This window comes from Thamnophis sirtalis, unplaced genomic scaffold (assembly GCF_051295495.1).
Source record: "Thamnophis sirtalis isolate CommonGarterSnake01/CBP01778 unplaced genomic scaffold, rThaSir2_p1.2 scaffold_15, whole genome shotgun sequence".
In the NCBI taxonomy this organism is placed as follows: Eukaryota; Metazoa; Chordata; class Lepidosauria; order Squamata; family Natricidae; genus Thamnophis; species Thamnophis sirtalis.
Genome location: NW_028261395.1, coordinates 46,687,767 through 46,705,240, shown reverse-complemented (window position 1 = coordinate 46,705,240; position 17,474 = coordinate 46,687,767). Strand labels below are relative to the sequence as shown.

The 17,474-nt window shown below is 48.0% G+C and overlaps 1 protein-coding gene across 1 annotated transcript; it reads right to left on the bottom strand.

The window, feature by feature from the left end:
• Positions 1-499: 499 nt before the first annotated feature.
• Positions 500-17,286, bottom strand: NOL9 (nucleolar protein 9). The gene is made up of 12 exons (XM_087702105.1): positions 17,045-17,286; positions 16,188-16,413; positions 14,742-14,869; positions 13,264-13,402; positions 11,952-12,048; positions 11,729-11,826; positions 9,602-9,763; positions 7,672-7,924; positions 6,805-6,916; positions 5,438-5,618; positions 3,178-3,311; positions 500-778 (listed from the first exon to the last, which is right to left on the bottom strand). Exons 1-12 carry the CDS (start codon positions 17,210-17,212, stop codon positions 662-664), a joined length of 1,815 nt encoding a protein of 604 aa, XP_087558231.1. The 5' UTR covers positions 17,213-17,286; the 3' UTR covers positions 500-661.
• Positions 17,287-17,474: the final 188 nt, after the last annotated feature.

The window sequence follows — 17,474 nt, the reverse complement described above, 5'->3', positions numbered from 1 at the left end:
AAACCTCTTTTGGGATTTTTTGTTTTGTTTTTTGCTTCTGTAAAAAACTGTTTTTCTGGAGTTTTGTGTTTTAACTTTTTTTTAAAGATAAAAAATACTTTAAAAAAATGAAACATACTTTTTAAAAAAAATAAAAAATATTTTTTAGAAGAAGAAAAAAATACATTTTTAGAAAAATAAAAAATACTTTAAAAATAAAAAATACTTGTTTAGAAAAATATTTTTTTTAGAAAAATAAGAAATACTTTTTTAGTAAAATAAGAAATATTTTTTTAGAAAAATAAAAAATTCATTTTTAGAAAAATGAAAAATACTTTAAAAAATACAAAATACTTGTTTAGAAAAATACAAAATACTTGTTTAGAAAAATAAAAAATACTTGTTTAGAAAAATAAAAATACTTTAAAAAATACTTTAAAAATACTTTTAAAAAGTTTTTCAACCTTGATTTCATCGCCTTCCAACGTTGCTCAAAGCTGAGAGTCAGATACCTGCCAGGTTTTGTATAAAATGTTTTAATTTGAATATTGTGATTTAAAAAAAAAACCGGCTAATCGGAGAAGGGGGGAGGGTGCAAATTCCGCCGAGGGGAGGCGCCACGCCGGCTGGCATGACAGAAAGTCCGCTGGGTCCCGGAGAGGAATCCTTCCGCAGGAGGAATTCAGAGGCCACGGTGCTCTCGCCTTTGCAGGTGCTTCTTGATTTTTAATTTCCCGGCCCCGGAGACTTCGTAGTTGTAATCGGAGGTGACGTATGGGATCTCCCCATCGGTCCTGGCCTAAAGACAAGGGGATGGAGAGAATGGAGCAGAAGACGCTGTTATGGGGACGCTGGTCGTAAGGAGATTCTTCGAGACGATGGAAATCCAGGGACACGGATTACCAAATGCTGCTTTGGACCCTCGGAGACCCCCTTGTGTGGCAGGGAAGGGGTGGTGTGGGATGCTAGGGGTCAGTTTGTCCCCAAGGCTACTGATCATCTCCGTGGGATGAACTGTTAAGAACGGGAACTCATCCAGGAGAGAAGCGACCTGGGATTTAAGGAGGAGTTCCCCGACAGCGAGGACAATTAACCAGTGGAACAACTTGCCACTGGAAGTTGTGGCTGCTCTGGAGGAGACAGGACAGCCATTTCTCTGGGATGGGAGAGGGTTCCCCAGCTTATGCAAGGGGCTGGACTAGAAGGCCTCCAAGGTCCCTTCCTGCTCTGGGATTCTGGGTTCTAAAATAGATAAAATACATGACAGGCGGATGGAGGGAACAGCTTCCTTCCAGAGGTTGTGGGTGCTCCATTACTGGAGGCTTTCAACAAGAGACTGAACAGCCATTTGTCTGGGATGGGATAAGATCTCCTGCTGGAGCAGGGGGTTGGACTAGAAGACCTCCAAGGTCCCTTCCAGCTCTATTCTGATTGACTGAAATAGTAGATGGTCTCCTGCTTGAGCAGAGGGTTGGACTAGAAGACCTCCAAGGTCCCTTCCAGCTCTATTCTGATTGATTGAAATAGTATAGGGTCTTCTGCTGGAGCAGAGGGTTGGACTAGAAGACCTCCAAGGTCCCTTCCAGCTCTATTCTGATTGATTGAAATAGTATAGGGTCTTCTGCTGGAGCAGAGGGTTGGACTAGAAGACCTCCAAGGTCCCTTCCAGCTCTATTCTGATTGATTGAAATAGTATAGGGTCTTCTGCTGGAGCAGAGGTTGGACTAGAAGACCTCCAAGGTCCCTTCCAGCTCTATTCTGATTGATTGAAATAGTATAGGGTCTCCTGCTTGAGCAGAGGGTTGGACTAGAAGACCTCCAAGGTCCCTTCCAGCTCTATTCTGATTGATTGAAATAGTATAGGGTCTTCTGCTGGAGCAGAGGGTTGGACTAGAAGACCTCCAAGGTCCCCTTCCAGCTCTATTCTGATTGATTGAAATAGTATAGGGTCTTCTGCTGGAGCAGAGGGTTGGACTAGAAGACCTCCGAGGTCCCTTCCAGCACTAGGATTCTGATTCTCAGATAAAATAAGATGCATGACAGAAAGACAGATGGATGGATAGGACAGCCTGCCTCACTGGAGGCTTCAAGAAGAGATGGACAACCGTTTGACCCAGAAGTTATAAGGTCTCCTGCTCGAGCAGGGGGTCAGACTAGAAGACCTCCAAGGTCCCTTCCAACTCGGTTGTCAACGACAGAACATGATAGTAGCCTTCCAATATTTGAGGGGCTGCCCCAAAGAAGTCGGGGGGGGTCAATTTATTTTCCAAAGCCCTTGGAGGCAGGACGAGAAGCGACAGACGGAAATCCGTCAAGGAGAGAATCAACCTAGAACTAAGGAGAGACGTCCTAACCCAATGGCTTAATGGCCGCATTGATCCACTTAATGACCACAGTGACTTGCTTCACCACCGCAGGGAAAAAATGGCCGTAAAATTGGGCACAGCTCTCTTTGACAACTTCTTCGCTCAGCGATGGAAGTTAGGACGGCGCTTGGGACCGCAGGCCAGAGATCCCCCCTGTACTTTCCAGCTATTAACCGCAGTCACGAGGACTAGAAAACTCTTTCATTACGCATTCTCCTCCTCCGGTGTGCTAAGACCACGCGCTCCCATCCAGGGCCTCCTCCTAATTCCTCCTCCCGTTCCCCGTTTGCAAACAGGAGCACACCCTGGCTTTGATCTTCTGCGCGGCTGCGCGGCCGCGCAGCACGTTGGATGCTTGAGCTCAAACCTGCCAGCCAAGGAGCAGCATCCCGTCGTGCGTAAGATAAAACGCCGCAAGGGGGATTAAAAGAGATCAGCGTCAGCGAGAGGGATTAAAAGAGATCAGCCCTTTGCTGCCCGTCAACATATATCTAAGGCGGCCCGGCGTCCTCTTACCCGGTTCAGAAAGATAAAAATTGGGGACGGCAATGTTGCCGATCAGCAAAGGAGAAGCGTCCCACTGGGCATAACGAAAGCGGAGCGAGAGGGATTAAAAAAGACCAGACCTTTGCTGCCCATCGACATGTATCTAAGGCGGCCCGGCGTTCTCTTACCCGGTTCAGAAAGATAAAAATTGGGGACGGCGATGTTGCCGATCGGCAAAGGACCAGCGTCCCACCGGGCATAACGAAAGCGGAGCGAGAGGGATTAAAAGAGACCAGCCCTTTGCTGCCTGTCGACATGTATCTAAGGCGGCTCGGCGTCCACTTACTTGGTTCAGAAAGATGCAATTAGGGATGGCAATATTGCCGATCAGCAAACAGTTCACCTGGCGTAAGTTCTCCGGAGCCACCGGCGTCAGGACGTAGTAAAGCTTGTTGGTCATGTCGACCCCTCGGACAATTCCTGTTTTAAAAAGAAATTTTAAATTTCGGCTTTCGACCTCTGGGTTATTCAGCAAAGGATGAATGTTCGATCCAAAACGGGTGTTAAATAAATAAAACAGAGAGAAGCATCCGACTACGGTGATTTTAAGACTTGTGGACTTCGACTCCCAGAATCCCCCCCCCCCAGCCAGCCGGGAGGGATTGTGGGAGTTGGAAGTTCACAAGCCTTAAAAGTTTCGAAAGAAATGCTCTAAAGAGAAGAAAAATCAGGGTTCAAGGCAGGGAGTTGGCAGATGTAAATTTTCAGCGGAGGGAAGTTACCTGGGAGGTGGACACAATGCCACAAAATTGTGAGAGAATAAATTTTGCATTTTTTAAAAAATCTTTTAGGTTTTATTTATCGGGATAATTCCCCATTTCTTTGCAGCCAGCAGTTAGAAACATTGCTAAGAAAACGCCAAAAGTTGAATAAATTCACTGAAATAAAACCAACCAGAGCATCGAAACACTGCAGGAAAAAAAATGACCAGAAGAAGAGAGATTTGGGGTGCCAAGTGTCTTGCTCCATTACTACAGGGCAGTCCTCAAGTTACGACCACTCGCTTAGGGACTGTTTGACACTGAAAAAAGGGACTTTGCTGACACTTACAAGCACCCGATTCTGCCACCGCTTTTTGGAACGGTCGCTAAGGAAATCCCTGAAGTTGTTAAACGGATCATGGGTCGTTAAGCGAATCCGTCTGTTGATTTCGCCAGTCGGAAAGGCTGCAAATCACGTGACACACACACACACCCCCGGGGCATCTGCAACCGTCGTTTAAATACATGCCGCGGGTGTGTGTGTGTGTGGACGCTGCGAGGGCTGTAAGTGTGAGGACCCGGTCGTAAGTGTGAGGACCCGGTCGTAAGCCTCTTTCTTCAGCGCCACTGTAAACTTTGAAGGGGGCCCCGAAGAAGCGGTCATAAACTGAAGGAGGATTTGTGTAAACCATCCGGCCTCTCCTGTTTGAGAGGAGGAGGGTTCACTGGATGATCGGAACTCTCTTGTGTAAAAGCGAAAACAGTTGTGGTTGTCGTGTTGTTCCCCTTCCGCCGTGCTAAAGAAAGTCCTTTTTTCCTTTCTTTCGTCCTGTTGCGCTCACATCCTTTCCCTCCTCCCTCTCTTCTGGCTTTGCTTTTCCCCCTTTATATTTTAGAGCCGAGGTGGCGCAGTGGTTAGGGTGCAGTACTGCAGGCTACTTCAGCTGACTGCTATCTGCAGTTCAGCGGTTCTAATCTCACCGGCTCAGGGTTGACTCAGCCTTCCATCCTTCCGAGGTGGGTAAAATGAGGACCCGGATTGTTGTTGGGGGCGATATGCTGACTCTGTAAACCGCTTAGAGAGGGCTGAAAGCCCTATGAAGCGGTATATAAGTCTAACTGCTATTGCTATTGCTATTGCTATCTATCTATCTATCTATCTATCTATCTATCTATCTATCTATCTATCTATCTATCTATCGGATTGTTGGGGGCGATATGCTGACTCTGTAAACCGCTTAGAGAGGGCTGAAAGCCCTATGAAGTGGTATATAAGTCTAACTGCTATTGCTATTGCTATTGCTATCTATCTATCTATCTATCTATCTATCTATCTATCTATATCTATCTATCTATCTATCTATCTATCTATCTATCTATCTATCTATCAATCATCTATCTATCTATTCTATCTATTCTATCTATCTATCTATCTATCTATCTATCTATCTCTCTCTCTCTCTCTCTCTCTCTCTGTCTGTCTCTATCTATCTATCTATCTATCTATCTATCTATCTATCTATCTATCTATCTATCTATTATCTATCCATCCATCCATCCATCCATCCATCCATCCATTATCTATCTATCTATCTATCTATCTATCTATCTATCTATCTATCTATCTATCTATTATCTATCTATCTATTGGATTGTTGGGGGCGATATGCTGACTCTGGAAACCGCTTAGAGAGGGCTGAAAGCTCTATGAAGCGGTATATAAGTCTAACTGCTAAGTCTAACTGCTATTTTATGCTTTGATTTAAAAAAAGGGGGGGGGGAAAGCGAAATTGTTGAGGCCGCGAGCCCCGAATCGACTCGTGCCGACCGTCCCTGCCCGCTTACCGAAGCCCACGCAATCGCAGAGGGGCGTCTGCGGCAACACCACCACGGGGCCCTCCGCTTGAGGCGGGACCTGATCCGGCAGGCGGCACAGGCCGACCCAGCTGGCGTTGAGGGAGCACAGGATGTGGGTGGGGGCCACTTCCACGTGGATCACCCGCAGGGCGGTGGCGTCGAAGGGCACCTGGGAGGGAGGGAGGGGAAAGCAGAAGGGTGGGTGCGTCAATTCGGGTTTTTTTGGGAGAATACGCCATCCAGCGCGAGGTTTGCGGCCGCAGCCAGAATAATACCTGAATTTAGGGCAGGAAGAAGGAAGAAGGCAGGCAGGGAGGGAGGGAGGGATTTTAATTTTAGGCGGAGGTTAACCAGGTAAAGGGAATTTCTACAAGGATATGGATAAAAAGAGGGTTGAAGTGGGAGCCTCATGGCCCAACTAGGGAACATCATCAGGGCTGGAAAGGAATGGGGTTTGCAGAGAAGAGGAGGAGGAGGAGGAGGAGGAGAAGAAGAGTGAGAAGAGGAAAAGGAGAAGAAGAAGAAGAGGAAAAGGAGGAGGATAAGAAAAGAAGGAGAAGGAGAGGAAAGAAAGAAGGAGAAGAAAAGGAGGAAGTGGAACAGGAAGGAGGAGGAGGAGGACTGTTGTGTCGGTACCTTCTGAGTTTGGGGGTTTCCTTGCAGACGTCTCATGGCCCAACTAGGGAACATCATCAGGGCTGGAAAGGAATGGAGTTTGCAGAGAGGAGGAGGAGGAGGAGGAGGAGGGGGAAAAGAAGAAGAGTGAGAAGAAGAAGCAGAGGAAAAGAAGAAGAAGAGAAGGAAAAGGAGGAGGATAAGAAGAGAAGGAGAAGGAAAGAAAGAAGGAGAAGAAAAGGAGGAAGGGGAATGGGAAGGAGGAGGAGGAGAAGAGGAAGAGGACTGTGGGGTCCTTGGTGCTCTCAGAGCTTGGGGGTTTCCTTGAAGACGTCTCATGGCCCAACTAGGGAACATCATCAGGGCTGGAAAGGAATGGAGTTTGCAGAGAGGAGGAGGAGGAGGAGGAGGAGGAGGAAGGAAGGAGGAGGAGGAAGAGAAAGAAAAAGAAAGAATGAAGGGAAAGAAGGAGGAAGAGGAGGGGGAGAGGAGGAGAAAGGGGAATAGAGTGAAGGGGAGAATCGTGGGACCCCCACTACTCTCTGAGCTTGGGAGTTTCCTTGCAGAAGACGTTGTGTGACCCAGCCAGGTGACACCATCAGGGCTGGGCTACATATGGAGCGATAGCTAAAGAAGCCCTTTTTATCTTCCGCCTGATTGAACTCTTCCAGGAGCCCCACCTCCATTCCCTCTGCCTGCCAGTTCTGCCCGGAGGGGGGTGGGTGGGTGGGGGGTCTCACCTGATAGGGCACCAGGCCGGTCAGGGGGACGGCCTCTTCCATGTGGGGGGGCTGCAGCTGCCCCAGGTAGCCCACCATGGTGACATTCCTCAGGGTACTGCTGTGCACTCGCCTGTGAGGACGGAAGCGGAGGTACATCAACGACGGGGGTCCTCGACTTACGACCCCAGCGGAGCCCCCTCCCCAAACCTGTTGCTAAGTGAGACACCTGTTAAGCGACTTCTTCCCCCCCCCCACAACTTTGCAGGAATTCGGCTCGCCCGAAGGTCGCAAAAAGGGGACACCGCGACCGTCGTAAATACGAGCCAGTGGCCGAGCCGTCTGAATGTGGATCACGCGGCCACAGGGACGCTGCAACGGCCGTAAGTGTAGGGAAAAAACAGTCCTAAGTCGCTTGTTTTCAGTGCCGTCGCAACTTCGGAACGATCGCTAAACAAACGGTCGCACGTCGAGGAGAGCCCGCATTAGATGTGCCCCAGGCAGAAGGATGAAATGTTTCTCCATCTCGAGGGGCAGCGAGACAAGGACAGAGCGTTCCCTTCTTACGACCGCAACGGGCAGCGGCCTTTCCCTGGTCGTTAAGGGTGGAAAAACGGTTTCGTAAGTCATTTCCAGCCCCCCCGTAAAGGATTTATGACCGCTTTTCTCACACTTACGACGCTGGAAATTCTGGGGCCCGTTGTTTTTTTGGGCCATTAAGCGAATGGCTGTAAACCGAGGACTTTCTACCCAATAAAATTAATCTGGAAAATATCAGGCCGTCTGCCCAAAAAAAACCCGGTGAGATCAGGGGAGCCGGAAGAAAAACTATTTATAATCTGAATTATTCTCCTTTTTTCCTCCTGTCTTTCCCAAGCGGGGACGTACCCTACGCCAGGGACTCCGGCGCCCGGAAATATGGCCTGGACACACAGCAGCTGATGGCCCGGCTGTGGAGCATGGGTCCCTCCGGGGTGTTTCCTTTTGAGGGAGGGTCTCCCCCGGGTGTGCAGCCCGGGGGTGCCGCGGATGTAGTCGGCGGAGAGCAGAGGGAGGTCTTTGAAGTCCTCGGCGCTGAGCTGGACGACGTGGGTCGGCGACAGGGAGCGGATGACGTCGATCAGGAGCAGCAAGCCGGCACCTTTTGAGGGGGGGGGGAGTGGGGAGGGGGGGGAAGAAAGCAGAGGCTACTTAAGTGGGGAGGGGGGGGGTGGAAGGACCAGAGCGAGATGGAGATACCAACTGGGAGGGTCTGCTGGGTTGAGGCCTTTTGGTGCTCTCTGAGGTCGGTGGTTTTCTTACGGGCGTTTTGTGACCCAACTAGGCAACATCATCAGTGCTAGAAGGAGTGATGGAGGAAGACAAGAATGAGGAGGGGAAGGAGGAGAAAGAAGAGGAGGAGGAGGAAGAAGAGGAGGTGGAGGGGGAGAAGAAGAGGCAGAGGAGGAAAAAGAAGAGGAAGGAGGAAGAAGAGGAGGAGGAAGAAGAGGAGGAGGAAGAAGAAGAGGAGGAGGAAGAAGAGGAGGAGGAGGAGGAGGGGGGGAGAAGGAGGAAGAGGAGGAAGAAGAGAAGAAGAGGAGGAGGAGGAGGAAGAGGAGGAGGAGGGGGGAGAAGGAGGAAGAGGAGGAAGAAGAGGAGGAGGAAGAAGGGGGGAAGGGGAGGAAGAGGAGGGAGAGGAGGAGGAGGAAGAAGAGGAGGAGGAGGAGGAAGAAGAGGAGGAGGAAGAGGAGGAGGAGGGGGGAGAAGGAGGAAGAGGAGGAAGAAGAGGAGGAAGAAGAGAAGAAGAGGAGGAGGAGGAGGAAGAGGAGGAGGAGGAGGAGAGAAGGAGGAAGAGGAGGAAGAAGAGGAGGAAGAAGAGGAGGAGGAAGAAGGGGGGAAGGGGAGGAAGAGGAGGGAGAGGAAGAGGAGGAGGAAGAAGGGGAGAAAGAGGAGGAGGAAGAAGAGGGGGATGAGGAAGAAGAGGAGGAGGGAGAGTCAGAAGAGGAGGAAGAAGAGGAGGATGAAGAAGAGGAGGAAGAGGAGGAGGAAGAAGAGGAAGAAGAGAAGGAAGAAGAGGAAGAAGAGGAGGAAGTAGGGGAGGAAGAGGAGGAAGAAGAGGAGGAAGAGGAGGAAGAAGGGGAGGAAGAGGATGAGGAAGAAGAGGAGGAAGAGGAAGAAGAAGAGGAAGAAGAGGAGGAGGAAGAAGAAGAGGAGGAGGTGGAGGAAGAAGAGGAGGAGAACTGTAGGGTCCTTGATGCTGACAGTGGTTTTCTTGCAAACGTTTCATGACCCACCTAGGTAACATCATCGCTAGTGGTGTTAATGATTACCGTACAGTTACTACAGCACTGATCTAATTTTGAAGCCCCCTTCAAAATCTTGGTGCGCCTTATAGTCTGAAAAATACGGTAGTTACTGCTCTGGGACAGAAGCTGTTTCTCAGCCAATCTGTCCTTGGTGTTTATCCTCCGGTACCGGCTGCCCGATGGTAAGAGTTTAAAAAGAAAAAGGGTGCCCAGGATGAGATGGATCTTTAAGGACGTTTTGAACTTCCTTAAGGCAGCTACAAAGCATCGTCCAAAGAGGGGAGGGGGCAACCCATGACCCTCTGGAAGGCTGCCCCACCTGCCAGCATGGAAGAAGAAGATTGGACCATGTGATGGATTGTGGGACAAGATCATGAACATTTAACTGGGTGGAATTCTGATGTCATTTCCAGAATTGGGATTAACACAGATGTGCTAAGATGTCTGATTTATTAAATTGGAACTTTAAGGATCGTTTTGCCTTCGACTCTGATTTAATTCTACATGATACTTGGAACGCTGACATTCCCTACCTTTCACCCATCCCATGGTGTTGACCAGCAGAGGGATGTCTCTCTCGTAGCCTCCGAAGACATATTTCAGCGTGTCGAGGTACCGCTCCGTGTCGTGCTCGCAAGAGGCGTCCCCGTAGTAGGCCATTTTGCGAGGGGGCCGCTGGTGGGCGAACGGGGGGCCTGGAGCGGAAAGAGGGCGCCGGGGCCGAAAGTTGCAGCGGTCTGAGGATCATCATCCTAAATATTTTGCCCCAGTGCTCCCGTTGCTAAGTGAGGCCGTAGTTGAGCCTCGTCCCGTTTTGTGACTTTTCAGTGGAGCGAATGCGGCCGTTAAGTGAATCCGGCAGTTGTTAAGCGGATCTGGCCTCCTGCGTTGATTTGGCTTGTCGGAAGCCAGCAGGGAGATGGTCCCTTAACAAGGGCAGTGATTTGCTTAACTGTGGTACCAAAGTTTGTGAAATCAGGTGACGTTTATCTCTCTCTCTCTTTCTCTCTCTCTCTCCACCCATCTCTCCATACATCCATTTTCATCTAGCTAGCTATCCATCCATCTCCACCCATCTATCCATCTATCTATCCATCCATCCAATTCCTATCTATCCACCCATCTATCCATCACCTATTTATCCATTTATCTCCTATCCATCCATCCATCTCTTTCTATCTCCACCCATCTATCCATCTATCTCCTATCTATCCATCCATCCGACTTCCACCTATCTATCCATCCATCTCTTTATCTATCTCTATCCATCCATCCATTTCTTTCTTTCGTTCAGCCTGTCTGTCCATCTATCATCTCTATCTCTCTCTATCTCCACCCATTTATCCATCTATCTCCTATCTATCATCTCTATCATCTATCTATCTATCTATCTATCTATCTATCTATCTATCTATCTATCTATCTACCTACCTACCTACCTACCTACCTACCTACCATCCATCTCTTTATCTCTCTATCCATCCATCCATCCATCCACCCATTTCTATCTATCTATCTATCTATCTATCTATCTATCTATCTATCTATCTATCTATCTATCATCTATCTCTATCCCTATCTATCTATCTATCTATCTATCTATCTATCTATCCATCTCCCATCCATCTCTTTATCTCTCTATCCATCCATCCATTTCTATCTATCTATCTATCTATCTATCTATCTCTCTCTCTCTCTCTCTCTCTCTCTCTCTCTCTCTATCTATCTATCATCTATCTATCCCCATCTATCTATCTATCTATCTATCTATCTATCTATCTATCTATCCATCCATCTATCCATCCATCCATTTCTTTCTATCCATCTATCTCCCATCCATCCTTCTCTTTCTTTATCTATCTATCTCTATCCATCCAATTCTTTCTATCATCTATCTATCTATCTATCTATCTATCTATCTATCCATCCATCTCCCATCCATCTCTTTATCTCTCTATCCATCCATCCATTTCTTTCTATCTATCTATCTATCTATCTATCTATCTATCTATCTATCTATCTATCTATCTATCATCTATCTATCCCCATCTATCTATCTATCTATCCATCCATCTATCCATCCATCCATTTCTTTCTATCCATCTATCTCCCATCCATCCTTCTCTTTCTTTATCTATCTATCTCTATCCATCCATTTCTTTCTATCTATCATCTATCTATCTATCTATCTATCTATCTATCTATCTATCTATCTATCTATCTATCACCCATCCATCCATTTCTATCTCTATCCATCCATCCATTTCTTTCTCTCTCTCTCTCTATCTATCTATCATCTCTCTCTATCTATCTATCTATCTATCTATCTATCTATCTATCTATCTATCTATCTATCTATCTATCTATCTCCACCCATCTATCTCCTATCTATCTATCCATCCATCCATCCATCCATCCATCCATCCATCCATCCATTTCTACCTAGCCACCCATCCACCCATCCCTTTCTTTCTGGATCCCCCTCTGGTCTTAAGAAGTTGAGAACCACCTGTGGACGGCTGTGGGGTTGATTATTTTGCTAATCCTAATGTCAAAAGTTCCTCAGGGTGTTTTTTTTCTCTCCACTTTTTCACAACTGGGTTTTTTTTTTTAAGTTTCTTTTTAAAAACAAAAAAAGAAACCTTGCAAGGCACACCTACCCAACAAGGGTTCCCGCACGTTCACCAGGGAAATGCAGCCCGGTGGGGTGAACTCCGGCTGCCCCAAATCGCACTCCAAGTATTCGAGGCAGGGAAGGCTGGAGTTTAAAAAGAGAGAGAGAGAGAAAAAAAGAGAAACAGTCCAGGAATAATTCAAGAAAAATACAGAAGAACAGAGGAAGGTGAAGGGAGCCCGAGAGGAGGGGAAGAAACCACCACTCACCGGTTGAGTAAAAGGTTCATCAGGTATCTGTTGAACGTTGACTTTCCGATGCTTTTCGGGCCGCAAACTAAGATAACCGGGCAGCCTTCGTCTTCCACTGAAAAAGCAAAGAACCTTTGAGATGAGATTTGGGGGGGGGGGGTGAAGATCCGAGAATCCGGAGCACAGGGAGTCCTCGACTTAGGACCAAAATCGGGGAAAGCACCACCAGAAGTGTGGAAGTCAACGTTTCCCCTGCACTTTTTCCTCTTTCTTTTTTTCCCACTCCTGTTTTTCCTCTTTCTTTCTTTTTTCCGCTCCTGTTTTCCTCTTATTTGCTTTTGTGTTTCTATGTTTTGCATTTCGATCAACTAATCAAAAAATATTCAGAGGAGAAGACCCCTCCCCACAAGAGAAAGGGCTATTTCTCTCCCCCCTTTTTTTTCAAATTCATTCATAGATATACTGTACATTCTCATAACTGCTATTTAACCTTTGTCTATTCACCATAGTGTCTATACTTATTTTTACACACAAACATATATATAAAATACATTTTGGGTCACTTTCTTCCGCGTGCCTTATTTTGCAACAACCTTACTCCTTCCACCTTCTCAACCTCCCTTCTCTACCTTCTTCCTTCCTCCTCTCCTTCCTTCTTTCTTCTTCCCCTTTCTCCTCTCCTCCTCCCATCTCCTCTTTCTTATCTCCTCTCCTACTCTTAATTCCCCACCCTTCCTTTCTCTGCTTTACCCTTTCTTCCTTTCCCTCATTCTTCCTTTCTTCTTCCCCCCTCTTTCTCATCTCCTCCTCCTTTCTCCTCTTTCTTACCTTCTCTCCTACTCTTAATTCCCCTCCCTTCCTTTCTCTGCTTTACCCTTTCTTCCTTTCCCTCCTCATTCTTCCTCCTTTCTTCTCCCCCTCTTTCTCCTCTCCTCCTCCCTTCTCCTCTTTCTTACCTTCTCTCCTACTTTTAATTCCCCTCCCTTCCTTTCTCTGCTTCATCCTTTCTTCCTTTCCCTCCTCATTCTTCCTCCTTTCTTTTCCCCCTCTTTCTCCTCTCCTCCTCCTCCCTTCTCCTCTTTCTTACCTTCTCTCCTACTCTTATTTCCCCTCCCTTCCTTTCTCTGCTTCACCCTTTCTTCCTTTCCCTCCTCATTCTTCCTCCTTTCTTCTTCCCCTCTTTCTCCTCTCCTCCTCCTCCCTTCTCCTCTTTCTTACCTTCTCTCCTACTCTTAATTCCCCTCCCTTCCTTCCTCTGCTTTATCCTGAAAGGGCTATTCCCAAAGAGAAAAACCAACGACGGCCCAAGCCCCCTCCCTCAGCTACTCACCCTGGCAAGCGTGGAGCAGCTCCCCGATGGCCGAGCGCATGCTTTGGGATACCAGCAGGCCGCTTCCAGGCCCCAAAAGCTCAAGGCCGGCAGATGCCAGGACTGGATCTTCTGGGAGGACGGGGGAAGCCTCCTGCTTCTGGAGAGGGAAAGAGGGGAGGAGGGGGGTTAGCCAAAAGGGGCCTCGGGGAGGCGAAAGGGACTCGAAGGCAAAGATCAGAGAACGTTTCACTCTCCTGCACAGAGCAATGGTCACTCCAGATACAATATCTATCTATCTATCTATCTATCTATCTATCTATCTATCTATCTATCTATCTATCTATCTATCTATATTTCTATCTATCTATCTATCTATCTATCTATCTATCTATCTATCTATCATCTATCTATCATCTATCTATCTATCTATCTATCTATCTATCTATCTATCTATCATCTCTATCTATCTATATCTATCTATATCTATCTATCATCTATCTACCTATCATCTATCTATATTTCTATCTATCTCTATCTATCTCTATCTATCTCTATCTATCTATCTATCTATCTATCTATCATCTATCTATCTATCTCTCTTTCTCTTTCCCCCTCTCTTTTCTTTCCCCTTTCTCTTTTTCTTTCCCTCTTTCCTTTCTTTCTTCCCTTTTTCCTTTCTTCCTTCCTTTTTCCCTTTCTTTTTTCTTTTTCTTTCCCTCTCTTCTTTCCCTCTCTTTCTTTTATCTCTCTTTTCTTTATTTGGTTCCACCACAAATGCGCGAACAACAAAAGCGCGCCTGACTAAACAGTGGTGACAAAACCGTGGTGACAAAACCGCGCGACGAATGAGCGACGAATGAGCCCTGAAGCGCGCTGACAACAGTGCGCCGACAGAAGCGCGCTGTAACCTAACCCTAAACCTAACCTTAACTTAAATCACGCTGTTGTCGGCGCGCTTTTGACATCGCAGTTTTAGCGCCGCGCTTTTGTCGGCGCGCTTATGATGTTCGCGCTTTTGTCAGGTCACGCTTTCTTTTCCCCCTCACTTTTCTCTCTCTTTCCTTTCTTTCTTCCCTCCTTCTTTCCCTCTTTCCTTTTCTTCCTTCTCTTTCCCTTTTTCTCTTTCCTTTCTTTTTATTTCTCTCTCATTCTTTTCTTTCCCTCTTCCTTCCTTCCTTTTTTCTTTCTTTTCCCTCTCTTTCCTTTTCTTTCTCTCTTTCCTTTCTTTCTTTCCTCTCCCTTTCTCCATTTATTTATTTATCAATTTCTACAGCCACATATATAAAAACCAAAGGTGTTTTTTTCCCAAAAGGCAACTGAACTTTCTTCTTCTCCTTTTTAGAAAACGCCTTGCCTCCCATCCAAGAAGCTTCTTTAAATTGTTCAGTGGTCTTCGTTTCAAGCGACCATTCGAAAATCGCTAAAAAAACCCGGCGATGGTTTCAATGGTGGGCTGCTAAGGGCCAAATGCTGCTTTAGGCAGCCACGGGACTCACTTTCGCTCTGAAGATCTGGGCGAACTCCGAGTGGCTGAGAATGAACTTGGTCTCCGGCGTCTCCAGCGGTTCCAGCAAAAAAATGGAGCAGCCCGGACGAAAGCTTCTGAGCAGCCGTCCCCTGGCCTCTGGAAGAGAAAGGGGGGAGCCCGCAGACGTCACCGGCTTCTTAAATCCATTCGCTGCCTATCTCCCCATACGATAGGCGAGAGAGGGTCAGATATGTAGGTAGACTAGTTGGGTCTAGTGGTTGAGACCAAGGCTAGAAACCAGGAGATTGGGAGTTCTAGTTCCTCCTTAGGCATGAAAGGCAGCTGGGTGTCTTTGGGCCAACCAACAGGAGATTGGGAGTTCTAGTTCCTTCTTAGGCATGAAATGCAGCTTTGGACCAATGACCAGGAGAGGGTGAGTTCTAGTTCCTCCTTAGGCACGAAATGCATGAAAGCCAGCTGGGTGCCTTTGGGCCAATGACCAGGAGATTGGGAATTCTAGTTCCTCCTTAGGCATGAAATGCAGCTGGGTGTCTCTGGGCCAATGACCAGGAGATTGGGAATTCTAGTTCCTCCTTAGGCATGAAAGCCAGCTGAGTGTCTTTGAATCAATCAACAGGAGATTGGGAGTTCTAGTTCCTCCTTAGGCATGAAAGCCAGCTGGGTGTCTCTGGGCCAATGACCAGGAGATGGGAGTTCTAGTTCCTCCTTAGGCATGAAAGCCAGCTTGGTGTCTTTGGGCCAATCAACAGGAGATTAGGAGTTCTAGTTCCTCCTTAGGCATGAAATGCAGCTGGGTGTTTTTGGGCCAATGACCAGGAGATTGGGAGTTCTAGTTCCTCCTTAGGCATGAAAGGCAGCTGGGTGTCTCTGGGCCAATGACCAGGAGATTGGGAATTCTAGTTCCTCCTTAGGCATGAAAGCCAGCTGAGTGTCTTTGGACCAATCAACAGGAGATTGGGAGTTCTAGTTCCTCCTGAGGCACAATAAACAGCTTGGTATCTTTGGGCCAAAGACCAGGAGATTGGGAGTTCTAGTTCCTCCTTAGGCATGAAAGGCAGCTGGGTGTTTTGGGGTCAAAGACCAGGAGATTGGGAATTCTAGTTCTTCCTTAGGCATGAAAGCCAGCTGAGTGTCTTTGGACCAATCAACAGGAGATTGGGAGTTCTAGTTCCTCCTGAGGCACAATAAACAGCTTAGTATCTTTGGGCCAAAGACCAGGAGATTGGGAGTTCTAGTTCCTCCTTAGGCATGAAAGCCAGCTGGGTGTCTTTACACCACAGTCCCTCTCTTTCAGCCCAGCCCAACCACGCAGGGTCGTTGTTACATGGCAAAGAGGAGGAAGGAAGGAAGGTATGTCGGCTACGGTCTCCACCTTGAGTTATTTGTCAACCCAATAAAGGTGGGATGTGAATATACAGAATTAAAACGAGGCCAGTCACCTCCCACTCCTTACCCTGGGGTACAAAGTGTGCTCGCAGGAGGGCCTTGGCCTCCAGTTTCACCTCCTTCTCTGACTTTTCCGGGTCCTGGATGCCGGCGGCAGCTTCGATGGTGAGGGCGCAGTAGGTGTGGGGGGAGTAGAGGTCGTAAGGGGGCTGGCCTGCAGCGATGGTGAACCCCAAAACCTGCACGGATCCATGCAGGCACGTCAGGCGGCATTTGCCCGTGAAGGTCAGATTCTGGAGACAGAGAGGAAAAAAAAAACAGAACAAGCCACGGAGTTGTTACAGGCAATTCCCGACTTACGACGATTCGTTTAGCGACCAAAGCCACGACAACCCTGAAAACAAGTGACTTTGGAAACATTTTTCACTCTTACGACTGCTGCGCATCCCTGTGGTCACACGATCAAAATTGGGTGCCCTTGCTGACTGATTCATACTTATGACGGTCGCGGTGTCTCGGGGTCCACCTGATCCCGTTTTGTGACCATCCCAATAAGCAGACGGATTCACTTAAGAAACCCTCGTTGCTAACTGAAAAAAGGGCAGCGATTCACTTAACAACCATGGACGTAAAACGGGGCAAAATTCACTTAACAACCATTAATGGGAATTTTGGGGCTCAATTGTGTAAGTCGAGGTTGCCTGTATTGTTATTTCGTTTTTGGGGTGGCAGAGGAGGGAGGGATCCAGTGGGGAAAAGACACAAATATCCCCCCCCCAAAAAAGGGGAGGAGCCCCCCCAAAGATCCACCCACAACGATCTGCCATTCAAACAGCAGCTTCTAAACAAACTCTAGGCCACGCCCCTTAAGTGTATTTGCATGGCACCCGCCCCTCTCATTTGCATGGCCCCGCCCACGCTCACTTGCTCCGCAGGGAGCAGCACCGCCGCGCGGCCTTTGCGGGTTTTGGCGACCGTCAGCGTGCCCGGCTCAGCTGGGAGCTCCGGCGGAGGCGGCGTTTCTCGTCGAGGTGCCCCGTTTTGGAGCCGCTTCGGGCCGGCCAAGCGCCGGCGGCGGCGGCGGCTCGCCATCCGAGCCTCCCCGGTGCAGCGAGGAGCTTCGTCTCCACAGCGACGGCAGGGGCTGTCCTCTCGCGAAATCTCGGGGACTCTCGCGAGAGGAGGGCCCGCCACGCCTCTCCGCCCTCCTCCTCCTCCTCCTTCGGTGCTGATGGAGCTGCGAAAAGGGTAGACGAGCCCCTTCTTCACTTGGATTCTACCTTCCGGGAATGTTTTAGCCAGTTGAATGCCCCAACCATATGCAGAAATCAAAATTAGGATTATTAATATTATT

Bases quoted from the DNA above. Each gene is read 5' to 3' on its own strand.
- NOL9 (XM_087702105.1), bottom strand. From the start codon at position 17,212: ATGGCGAGCCGCCGCCGCCGCCGGCGCTTGGCCGGCCCGAAGCGGCTC. The intron at 12,049-13,263 runs GTGAGTAGCTGA...TTGCTTTTTCAG, and splicing joins GCTGCTCCACGCTTGCCAGG to TGGAAGACGAAGGCTGCCCG. The intron at 6,917-7,671 runs GTACGTCCCCGC...CCGTCCTCACAG, and splicing joins GCCGGAGTCCCTGGCGTAGG to GCGAGTGCACAGCAGTACCC.